Source organism: Trifolium pratense, linkage group LG1, assembly GCF_020283565.1.
Source record: "Trifolium pratense cultivar HEN17-A07 linkage group LG1, ARS_RC_1.1, whole genome shotgun sequence".
Classification (NCBI taxonomy): Eukaryota; Viridiplantae; Streptophyta; class Magnoliopsida; order Fabales; family Fabaceae; genus Trifolium; species Trifolium pratense.
Genome location: NC_060059.1, coordinates 6,097,553 through 6,110,141, shown reverse-complemented (window position 1 = coordinate 6,110,141; position 12,589 = coordinate 6,097,553). Strand labels below are relative to the sequence as shown.

The window sequence follows — 12,589 nt, the reverse complement described above, 5'->3', positions numbered from 1 at the left end:
TGTAAGGATCATTTGGACATGTCGTGTTCAAACCTGTGAAATCTACACACATTCTCCACTTTGAACTTGGTTTTTTTTACCATCACCATGTTCGCCAACCATTTTTGATATTTGATTTCTTTAATGGACTTCCTTGTCTACCGCCCTTCTTTTATCCTCTATCATTCTCCTTTTCCTTTGGGATACCAGATTTATGCTTGGTGACAATGACCATTTGTGGGTTATTATTTCTTCATCAATACGCATATTTGAAGGTTGTCAAGAAAAAAGATCAAATTTTTCCCTCAACATCTTTAGTATCCTTTCTCCTTCTTATACTTTAATAGTTGTGCACAAACTTGTTACCTAATGAGAGAACTCACCAATTTGTACTTCTTTGGAGTCTTTTGTAGGACTTACTCTCCTATTTTTAAAGTCTTTCTTGAGATGTTCTGCAATATTTTGTGTGAATTTCACATGATCTGCCTCTGACCTAGGCGACTGCACTATTTTACCTCGCCTTTGTTTTGTTTTTATACTAACTTGATAACACCTCTGAGTCGTCATCTGATCACCATGAATCGTCTCTAATATATATATACAGACAATATATTTGAAAGAATAGATGCTTCTTAAAGTATATCATAATTATCCAGGTTTCTACAGATTACTACTCTGATTGTTAAAGTATATCCAATTAAGAAATTGATCTAATTTAAAAAATAAACAAATCAATAGCAGATGCTATATATAAGAAATAAAATAGATTAACTTAAAATAATAATAATAATATTCCGTAATATATAAAAAAATAAATAACAAACCTCATAAACAGATTACTACTGATTGTTAAAGTATATTACGTTCGTTTTATTATATTAAAGATAAAGATTTTTATTAAACATTATTAATAATGGATTATTCAAGTTTTTATCGTAGCCGTTGATTTTATTTTTTTTCAAATGTCAAAATCTAGACCAATAAAATTAAATATGATTAAAAAATTGATCATTTAAGTTTTTATCATAGCCGTTGATTTTATTTTTTTCCACATGTTAAAATGTTGATTTTATTTTTTTCCACATGTTAAAATTTAGACCATTCATATTAGGGTTAGGGTTAAAGGTGACTTTAGTTTTTCTCGTTTTATTATAATAAAGAATAAAGATAAAGATTACTTAATAAAATAAATTGCAATTCATAATTTGAATATCTAAACATTGATCCAAATTAAACTGCAATAAAATGAATCGGATCGGATTTTTTAAAATTATTCATTCAAAACCAAATTGCGAATAATTTTATCTTTAAATCGGATGTGTTTTTGCCTCAAAACCGAACCACAAACAAACACCCCAACTCTTTGCGCTCAGGTTCAATTATCTCTGGTGTCAATTTGAGTAGGTTAATTTAGCTTCTTAAAAAAAAAAAACAAAACATTATTACTTGGTGATTCTGTAAGCCTGCAAACCAAAGACAAATTTAGTTTAGTATTATATATACACACACAACACAAAAGTTAGTATTTGATGTATTTTACTAAATTTTAAACACGACAGACCTTAACACACTTTGATAGCTCTTTGGCAATGCCATCCTTTCTAAGAAGTTCCCTTACGGGCTGCATAGAACAAAGAAACAGTCATTTAGCCTGAGCTACATACCAGTAATAGTAATAAATAAATAAATAAAATATATTTTTAATCCCTACAAAATGATAATCTTCTAAATTTAGTCCTTACTTAATTTTTATTATATTTTTTAGTCCTAGGAAAATTATTATGTACTTGCAATGTCTCTTTAGTGGCTTCATCCATCTCCAAAAGTGAAACATGAACAAGCGCAAAATTACATCTTTGACGGGGAAGATGAACGGTACACTGAAGATGATCGAGTGAGTAGGCGACACGAGAGGGATGAAGACACTGAAGAGACTAATTGTGTTTTGGTTGTAAAAATTAAATATCATTTGTTTTCATCCAAGGGCTGTGGGTTTGAAAATTATTAGTCCTTGGAAAATTATTATGTATATGTGTGTCTAAATTGAACAATTTATTTCATTAAATAAAAGTTATAAAACAAAATATGAGAATATTTGACAAATTTAATGTCTTTAATCCCTCATTGATCAACATTGTTTCGAGTTTCGACACATCTTTAACCCTATAGATGTGTCTAAGATGTGTTCATGGAGTATCTTAAGTGTGTCGAAGCAAATAAGAAATAATTAGGACACTTGTCTAAGTGTCTGATTCGTGTTGTAGGAGCGTCATACATCTGTCGAACACCGATTCAAGGAGTATCGAAACAAAGGAGAAAATATATTTTTTGGAACACTTTTCTGAATTATCTGATACGCATAGTATCAGACACGGCGACACATCTTATCCAAGAAGTGTCCGTGCTTTATAGACCAAAACCTTTCTAGAGCAATATTTCGTCGTGGAGTAAGAATACTACCAAGGAGGAATACTTATATGCATGGTAGTTATTAAACACGTGATGTCGTGATCTAACTCTTAATATTGTACGATCTCACGTGTTTTTCTTCACTCACCGTGCCGGAGCTGAACGAAAATCACCAAAGAGGTCGAAGCGGTGAGAGTGCAGAGAAAGATCGTATAATCGTGGGAGCAGCGCTCTGCCGCATCGTTTCGGTGGGTTTTAATTGGAAAATTACTTTCCAACTTGGGAACTTCTCATCTTTTCAAATTACGTGTTATTCAATGGTGGGAATTAATAAAAAATAAAAATTGTTATAATTTATGTTTAGGTCAAACTCTCATTTTAATGATTAAATCAATAAAAATTACTGTTTTATTTAGGATAATTATGTTAAGGTTATATTTTTTAAGTCATTTTAATAATTTTGCCGATTTGGTGGGATCTTACGATCCGACGATTTACGCTCTTTCTATACCCAAACAATCTTTGGTGGGATCCCAATTTTGACAACCTTGCTTATATAGGCACAACCCTAAATGATAAGAAGATGCATAAAGATAATCAGAAAAATCACCTGTAAAATTGTGTTCAAGGACTTCGACAGAGCCAATTTAAGGTCATATGGATGTAACTCTCCGCTTTCATAGTCAACAACCAACTCTTCAAAGCTTTTAAACGTCCTAGATGGAATGGAAGCATATATCAACCAAACAATTGTACACAATTAAGAAGGCCTAAGGCAACCAGCATGACTCCTAAAATTACTATTACAAATGGAAATTGGAAAATGAAGTTCAACGGAGGAAATAACAAATTAAATTCAAAACTTACTTATTTCCACCATTATCTGCACCACGCTCCACGGTGAACTCGTTGAACCAGGGTAACACAATATATTGTATATACTCTAAGCATGGATTTTGTTCCACAATCTTTGGCGGGCAAAAAGCCTTTTGTATTTTCTCATGCACTGCAGCCTAGGATATTTGAACAGACAATAATTTTTAAAAATATACTAAAAAAACTCATGAAAATTAGTGTAACATCACCGAATGCTAAAGTAGTATTTAAAACCTAAAATACACACACGTCTTTAAATATGTTTTTGTGTGTTAGTTAGAATTTTAATCATTATAGAATAGAAATATAGAGGAAGGGATATATGAGTCATCTAGCACCTTGAGTGCCCATATAAAGAGGATGAGTCCACCCCCATAAGTCAGAAATCAGAAGGGGATTGGATGTAGAATTCATGAAATTAGGTCATGAATTGGAGAAAAGTGGAGAAATTAGAGAAATGTGAAATTAGGGATAGTGTTTTGATTGCTATTAGTCATGTATGTGTAAATTTCTGGTTATTTTGCTATTAGTCATGTATGTGTTTAAAAATTAGAGAAATGACTATTTTGAAGAATTAAGGGTGCTTTGGTGGTTGATCATGGTCACTAGTTCTTCAAAACACTCCCAATGCATATTATCATTGTCTTAATCCTTGATAAAATGGGTAATTGGTACTAGGTGTTGAGGAAAGCTTACGTTTAGGATGAACCAAAACTATTATTACTACTATTATTATTAGTATTATTAAAATGAATGACATGAACACTTTGTGTTAGTGATGATGGCTGCCAGTTGTGATTAACTTCGGCGTAGTGACGAAAACTTAATTAAAGCATGAGACAGTTAGGGCGACCTCAGATAACAGAGGAAGCTCTCCTTCTAAAGAAGGGATGCAGTAAAGTGCAAGTTAAGTGGGACGCTCCTTAAGACCAGAATTTAGGTTTACCTTATGAATATGCTATGTAATCCTTCATAAGGTAAATTTGATGTATGAATATGAGACCAGAATTTAGGTTTACCTTATAATGTATGTATATTTGTATATGTAATAGAAGTCTTCAATTTTTAAGCTTCAGGAATGGCCTATTATTTAGACTAATTTATGGTTTAGTTTGAAGAATTCATTGAGATGTAATCTCACCCCTCGTAGTTTTATTTTTAGAGATGAGCAGGTGACTAAAGGTAAAGACATAGCAGTTTGACGGCAATGCTTAGTTTAGAGAACTGATGTATTTTCTAGTTTTATGATCTAGCTGAAAACCCATGTGTTAACCAAAATGGTGTACCTTGTAATTCATTAACAAAGACAAGTGTATAATGTACTTGATCCTTAAGTGATATTCTAGACAATTAATTTAGGGTGTTATAAATAATATCACGAAAGAATAGATAGCCAGTATTTTACATTAAATCACGCCATTTTTTTGTCTAGGCCTTTTAGTGACAAATTTGATAATCCTATGAGCAACTTACCTCCTCATCATCCATGAAAATGGAAGAAGATGGGTCACTTTTCGACATTTTCTCTTGCCCTTCTTGTAAACCAGGTAACATGTCTGAAAATTACCCCATAATTAGATAACAAGTAATTTACAACTTCAATATACAATAGCTGAAAGGAAATCTGGAACATACGGTGAGACAAAATGATCGGTTTGTTCTTCCTCTTAATAACATCACAATACTCTCTAGCAAGTACATTCACTTTTCTCTGATCCATTCCTAATTGGCAGATATCAGCCTATTTTACGATAAAAAAAAACATGCATTATTGTCCAATATCTTGCAAACAAATTAACAGCTTTAGATGAGTCTAGAACATAATAAACACAACATATAGGTACTTAAAGATGATAAAGAAAGAAAAATCAATATAAGTAGTTTCCATTGTGGCAATCAAGCATCCATTTGTTTTTAAATAGTTTTATATAGTAAACTAACAACAACCGCCATGGGTGGCCTATAATGGCACAATTCTACCAATTTAAATTATTTCATGTTACATGACACAACCCAACATTGGATATATAAGTTGAAGTAATCAATAAAAACATCAATATATCATTATATAGGAAAAAGTGAAGTACACCTTGAGGAAAAATATGTCAGCACACTGCATGCATGGATAGATTATTTGAGCAGCAGTCAGTTCATCTTTTTCACTCCGTCCCATTATTTGGCTACACCTATAACATGGAACAAAATAAAATTCACGAAATAAAATTTATCCAAATCCATCATTTAACAGATCATACAAGGTGAAAAATTAGCAAAATGAACCTGATAATCCTGTTAAGGCTGTTATTCGAAGCTATATCCAACACAAGAGGCCAGTACTCATCGGCTCTTGCATTAATCTCTTTAGATGACCACAAAAATTCAACTTTTCCTCCTCCAAGATCCATCCCAATGGCTTTCCAGATCTCAATCATGTAGCGGCCAACCGTCTCTATTTTCCCCAGATCTCCCCCCATTTTATTATTAAGCTTTGCAAACCAATCAGCAATCCATATTTTGACTCGACAATCAGCGGAAATTAGCTTGTTCACATTGAGTGTTTTCATGATACCCTAAATATAAGTAAAAAAATAAATAATATAAGTCATATAACTATGTAATCCACGAATCACCTTCAATAGAGTATAAATCATTTATTCATCCTAAATCTAAACTTGATACTTCTTATTTCTTTGAAGGAATATTATCAATATTCAATAACTTTATCAACCAAATATAACATTACCAATGGTTAATTTTTATATTAGATTTATTTGAAAAAATAAATAAAAGAGGTGACCTGAGCTATGTGCATTCTGCCAGAAGGTTCAAAACCATCGTAACAGAAAATTATGGGCTTCTTGGCGATAAGGTTACGAAGTTCATTTTCTTGAATGCACTCTTCCCCAACGCTCTTTACGATTTCAAACTTCTGCTCCAACGTTAACCTGGTAGTGGCAGAGAAGAGCAATAAAGAAATTGAATAACCAAACCCTGCAAGTTTGAGGACAAAAAATGCTAGTCGACAAGAAGAAACTCACTGGTCCTTATTTGAATTGGATGATTCAGAGACAGACAATAATTTAAGAGCTTCTGCGGCGGGTGCTTCCATTGCTCTAGTAGACAATTCAGGTAGATAGAGTACATCAAGTGATCATGGTTTACTATATTATTTTTTATTAAAAAACACGTAACTGTAAAAATTATATATATTTTTTGTGATATATGACTATATATATTTTAACTTCACTTATATTTAGATATAATTATTTTCCGTAATCTTATAGATATATTAGTAGTTTTCTCTTTTATTAGGGATGGTATATTTGACCCATAATGTAGGTTCCCAAATGCACAAATGTAGGTTTCCTACAAGTCGATGTGCATTTAACAATTAAAATTCAATAGCTGCTTATTAAATAATTTAGTTAGCCGAAATATTTAATCAACTTACTTGGTGACTCCACAAGCCTGCAAACCAAAGACAAATTAAGTTTAATGCATATTGATAGACAAATAAATAAATAAATAAATACACACACAGACCTTGACACTCTTTGGTTTAGCATGCTTGTCCTTCCTGAAATGTTCCCTCACAAGTCAAAATGTGCAGTTTACAGTTAAAATTCAATGGCTGCTTATCAAATAATATGGTTAGAATAAATATTTAATCAACTTACTTGGTGACTCCATAAGCCTGCAAACCAAAGACAAATTAAGTTTAGTGCATATTGACATACACACACACACACGCAACTTCTAAACCAGGCTTACCTTGACACTCTTTTGTAGGTTGTTAGCATATGTGTTCTTTTTGAAATGTTCCCTTACAGGCTGCATATTCCAAGAAACAATAGTTTAGCTTGTGCTACATACCTTCTGTAAAATAATAATGGAAGGATTTGAGCATGAGTCTTCAACTCATATAATTGAATGCTACATCACAACTCTTGCTTTGGTCAAGCGCACAATATATAATCAGATAATATAATTGATACAAAGTATATTCTCCAAAGCAACCTATGCATGTGTGTGGTAGTCTGTTCTGTTGTCTAACACTCATTTTCTCTCGCAGATTGATTCAACTTAATTGCAACATGAAAATTTTGTGGTTAATAAACAAGAATCTGGTGGTGTGCGGCCAACCATTGTTGCTCTGCTTCAGGGCGATTGCAGCGCTGTCTGCCACTATTAATTACTCCATCCCTAATCTTTGGTCTTTTTAGCTTTTATTTTTGTACCAAAACTTTGGATTTTTTCGGAAATCAAGATACAACTAATGATGATGCTCCACTCCAAACGTGATTGCATCACTATCTGCTGCTATTAGCTACTCCATCCCTAATCTTTGGTCTTCTTATTTTTGTCCAAAAACTTTGGGTTTTCTGGAAATCAAGATACCCTAAGGCTTTGTTTGCGAGTTTGGAGGGGAGTGGAGGGGAGGGCTTTGGAGGGAGGGAAATAGAGAGAAAATTAGAGAAATCTTTTACATTTTTTGAGAAAGTATTTTTTATAGAGAATGACAAATAAATACTTATGATTAATATATTATGAATTTAAGAATATTATAACAACATTAATTAAATTTGAAGAATTCATATAAACCCTCCAAACCCCCATCCAATACAATTTTTGAGTTCCCCCAAATTGGGGGGTTTTTGTGTTATGAAGAAAAAATATCCCTCCAAACTCCTTCCCTCCCAAACTTCTCTACTCCTTCCACTTGTTTCTTCCTTTTTAGCCTTTCCTTCCCTTCCCTTCCCCTCCAAACTCGCAAACAAAGCCTAAATGTTTTTCCTTTTGTACCCGTACGAAATCCAAAAGCATGCATTAAATGAGTTGAACTTTTACAAAATGAATTAAGGCTATAATGGTCTAAATTTATCTCACTTCATTATTTCTTAATATGTGTGCATGAAGCTTAAAGGACCAAAGATTAGGAGAGAAGGTATCACCTAGAATGTTATGGTGTATGAATGTAAATGCAGAAGTATTAAAGTGACCAGGAACGCTCCTTTACAATTAACTTTTACTTCCATTCATACTCTCCTCCAATTCCTAGACCTTCCTTCGAACAGACTAACATACTTCAGAATGATATTTCAAATTCCTATTACAACTTTGCCAATCCTCTTTGTTTCCCTCTCTGCCTCTCCTTAGATAGACTATCCTCATTGGGGTTTGCTAACAAAAGGTAACACACTAAACAGTTCAAAATATATTAACCATGGAAATTTTAAACCAAACACATTAAAAGTACACTAAACAATATGAGTATAAGAATATTGAATGTGATATATTTGCAGAGTTCAAGTACATATGGACCAAAACCTTTCTAGAATATGTGTTTCATTCTGAGTAAGAATACTACAAACATAGTACACATGGATAAATATAATTAGAAAACATCACCTCTAGAATTTTATTTAATGACTTTGACAAAGACGGTTTAAGATCACCCGGATGTATCTGTCCACTTTCATAGTCAACAACTAGCTCCTCAAAGCTTTTGTAGGTCCTAGATTGAATGTAAGCATGAACAAATATTCAACCAAACAATAGCGCATAAGAAAGGTTAAAAAACAGACTTAAGGTGACCAGAATGATTCCATAAATTATTATTGTAAAATTTGAAAGTAAAATTCAGAGATAAATTTGAAAAACCTAAAACTTACTTATTCCCACCGTTATCTACATTGCGTTCCACAGTGAACTCGTTAAACCAAGGTAAGACAACATATTTAATGTAGTCTAAGCACGGGTTTCCTTCAACAATCTTTGGCGGGCAATAAGCCTTCTTTATTTTATCAATCACTTTAGCCTATGATATAAAGATATAATGTTTGAATAGTCAAAAAGTATCCAACATTTTATTTCTCCATACTAAATAGTTTTCTAAATAGTTTTAAAATTTTCAATGAACAAAATATTTGTTTATCATTATGTTCAAAATAGAATGCAACTAGATATAGCTCATAGTTGAACTTAGTCTTTGCAATGGTAATAGTCCTAATGTCCTATTAGAAACTTACCTCGTCATCGTCCATGAAAATAGATGAGAATGATGGGTCACTTTTGGACATTTTATCTTGCCCTTGTAGCCCAGGTAGCATGTCTGCAAATCAACCAAAAATCAGTGAGACTTAGTTAGGATGACCAAATAAATAGAGAAGAGACAAATATCAAAAAATTTAAGTAGAAATTTTGTATTGTATAACAGTTTTCACTGAGCAGTGTACTGTTGTCTATGTTGCTTTTATAGACCCCTGTCGTCTACTTATTTTTTATTTTGCATTTTGTAGTGAAAGAATCCAAAGACACAATTTGAAATTGGATAAATGAAGTCTATGAATTTTCCATTATGAAGCATTAGAAAAATATTTAGAGTTAGTCTAGTGCCTAACCAACACTAAAACTATGACTGACACCAACAGCTTAAGATTCTAAAATATTCTAGCTCAACTTAAAAATGTCTATACTACTAACTTAAGATTCTGATATATTCTGGCACAACAGGTACTTGTGGAGAAAGACAACTACAGCCCCACTTAAGAGTGATTGAATCCATACTAACTCAGTTACAGTGAGGGCTAAAATGTGGTAGTCCGCTTTTGCATATGAAACCTTCACATGGGACTTATGGTGTGCTGGAGGTGTGAGAGGGCAGCCTTTGAGCTTTTCATATGCAGCAAGCAATAAAGAAATCAAGTGTGTTTTTATTTACAATATGAAAGTTATATTGTTTACAATATAGGGAAATAGGCAACCATGCTTGTCAATATTGAACACATGTCAAAAGAACAAGGGGAGTTATATGCCAAGACTGTCACGGCCCTAACCCATAAATACAGTATTTCTTTCCTATCTCTCTCACACTTATTTCACTCTTTAGTAAATCTACATAAACAAACTATATATTAGTAAGTGATACAGAACTTCAATAAAAGCTAGGAAAAAGGAAATCAGAAGCATACGGTGAGATAAAATGATTGGTTTGCTCGTCCTCTTAATATTATCACAATACTCTCTGGCAAGTACATTCACTTTCCTCTGATCCATTCCTAATTGGCATATGTCAACCTATTTTATAACAAAAAAATCCAAACATTATTCACCAATATCTTCCAAACAAATCAACAGCTCTATATGAGGCTAGGAATCAATATTAGCTAGTTTATATATAAAAATTTGAACGAAACTAGGACAAAAATACTCAATAACAAAATAATTTAGATTTAAAAGAAATCATTCAACATTCAGCTCATACAATTAACACGCCTTAAGTTGCGAACATCTATCACATTTTCGAAATACTAGAGGTCTCCATGGAAAACAACATCCATTGTGGGGGGGACTATAATCAAGCAGAAAAATTGTAGTAAATAATGCAGACAACAATCATACAAATAAATATAAATGCACCTTGTGGAAAAATATGTCAGCACACTGCATGCACGGATAGATTATTTGGGCAGCAGTCAATTCATCCTTTTCGATCCGTCCCATTATTTCGCTGCAGCTATAATGTGGAACAAAAAAATAAAAAACAACATTTTAAGTTTAAATCCTTCATTTATCAAATTATATGAAATAATTTATAGTAAAAATGAACCTGATTATCTTGTTAACACTGTTATTCAAAGCTATATCCAACACAAGAGGCCAGTACTCATCTGCTCTTGCATTAATCTCCTTTGACGACCACAAAAACTCAACCTTTCCTCCTTCCAAATCCATCCCAATGGCTTTCCATATCTCAATCATGTAGCGGCCAACCGTCTCAATTTTGCTCAAATCTCCCCCCATTTTATTATTAAGTTTTGCACACCAATCAGCAATCAATATTTTGACATGGCAACCAGCTGATATTAGCTTTTTTACATTGATTGTTTTCATGACACCCTGTATATATATATATATAAGCAATTATTATATACAAGTTAGTTATGAGAAGTTAGTTGTGATTTCTCTTATTATGAAAATAGATAGATGTTGAGTGTTGACAATTAAATGAATAGAAAAGTTTGATTTCTCATCATCTTATTCTCTTAAATAAATTCACAAAAGTGTTGTATCAATTATAAGTGAATGTAATCCACAATGAACAATTTAAAAAATATAGCCCTCATTGTTGATTTTGTGATTTGTTGCAATAAATAAATAAGTAAATATATAAAAGAGGCCGGCGACCTGTGCAATATGCATTTGTCCGGAAGGTTCGAAACCATCATAGCAGACGGGTTGATGTTTACTGGCAAGGAGGTTAAGAAGATCATTTTCTCCAATGCACTCTTCCGCGACGCTCGTAACGATTTGAAACTTCTGCTCTAAAGTCAACCTGGTAGAGTATAACATTAACACCAAATAAATAAATAAATTGAACAATGAAGAGACAAAGATCATATGTTATTAGAGGAGAAACAAACAACTTACTGCTCGTGAATTGAATTTGAATTTGAATAGGGATTGGATGATTCCAGATGTTCTTCTATCATTGCTGCTGTTGGGGTTTTTTATTTTCCAGAATTTGTCGATCAAGGAAGAGAGATTGCGGCGGATGCTTAGAATATAAACAGGGGTTAAGTGCATACACCCATAACCCCTTGATTTTTTCTTGTTATTTAAGTTTTATATTACACTAAAGTAGAAAATTTATTTAGAATAAACTATTTAGAAGTATCTTATAAATATCGTTAAAATATAAGTGAATATAGAATTATTATTTTTATTTCGAAAAATACAATATGAAGTATGTATTTATGTGGTTTGAATTATGCGTTTTGAAATAATTAAATTACATAGCTTCCCCAATTATCATCCCATCAAAGCAACTCCATTTATTGAAAATAAGAAAAGAAGACGACTTCTAATGCCATCTCCGGACGCAGCTAAGAATGGTCTTCTACCTGAAAATCTACGATTGCACATCGTAAGGTTAAGTTAGAAAGGGAAACAAAAGGGGTATTGAGTGATATAATCGCATAAAAACAGCTGAACTCAAGTAATACGAAAAATAGTCAAACATGAAATTAATAAACAAGTATCGTCATTCTAGATGATCAAACAGATAAACAAACACAACACATAATCATGGCAAGCAAAAGAAAAAAAGCGGCCAAAAGAGAACAACCCAAACTTAGTAATTTAAATTAAAAGACAACAACTATTAGATGAATGCAATGCGACCTAAACCCTCTAAATGCATGTGGTACCAAAAGGTAGAAGGTCAAAATTATATCCCTAAAAGCACTCTCAACGGCTTGGACTCAAACTCTCATGGATGAATGCATGAGCATGTTTATGACTCGTCAATCATTTAGGTAAACAA

At 32.6% G+C, this 12,589-nt stretch overlaps 1 protein-coding gene across 3 annotated transcripts; it reads right to left on the bottom strand.

Moving 5' to 3' along the window:
* Window positions 1–1,365: 1,365 nt before the first annotated feature.
* LOC123893388 (tyrosine--tRNA ligase 1, cytoplasmic-like) lies at window positions 1,366–11,844 on the bottom strand. Of its 3 annotated transcripts, XM_045943246.1 has the most exons (22): window positions 11,695–11,844; window positions 11,452–11,599; window positions 10,874–11,163; window positions 10,684–10,780; window positions 10,236–10,341; window positions 9,294–9,376; window positions 8,937–9,082; window positions 8,674–8,779; window positions 7,036–7,095; window positions 6,942–6,958; window positions 6,808–6,841; window positions 6,716–6,732; window positions 6,303–6,377; window positions 6,062–6,209; window positions 5,545–5,834; window positions 5,354–5,450; window positions 4,900–5,005; window positions 4,738–4,820; window positions 3,256–3,401; window positions 2,999–3,104; window positions 1,541–1,600; window positions 1,366–1,442 (listed from the first exon to the last, which is right to left on the bottom strand). In XM_045943246.1, the coding sequence occupies exons 1-22, from the start codon at window positions 11,754–11,756 to the stop codon at window positions 1,422–1,424; spliced, it is 2,298 nt and encodes a 765-aa protein (XP_045799202.1). In that variant the 5' UTR covers window positions 11,757–11,844; the 3' UTR covers window positions 1,366–1,421. The 3 variants fall into 3 exon arrangements, with proteins under 3 accessions (XP_045799202.1, XP_045799218.1, XP_045799290.1); XM_045943262.1 differs by lacking the exons at window positions 6,808–6,841; window positions 6,942–6,958; XM_045943334.1 differs by lacking the exons at window positions 1,366–1,442; window positions 1,541–1,600; window positions 2,999–3,104; ... (5 more) ...; window positions 6,062–6,209; window positions 6,303–6,377 and adding an exon at window positions 6,491–6,630.
* Window positions 11,845–12,589: the final 745 nt, after the last annotated feature.

Excerpts from the sequence above, each read along its gene's own strand:
- LOC123893388 (XM_045943246.1), bottom strand. The coding sequence starts at position 11,756 with ATGATAGAAGAACATCTGGAATCATCCAATCCCTATTCAAATTCAAAT. Across the intron at positions 9,377-10,235 it reads ACCAATCATTTTATCTCACC|ACATGCTACCTGGGCTACAA; the intron begins GTATGCTTCTGA and ends GTTGATTTGCAG. Across the intron at positions 3,402-4,737 it reads TTTTCATGGATGATGAGGAG|GCTGCAGTGCATGAGAAAAT; the intron begins GTAAGTTGCTCA and ends CAAATATCCTAG.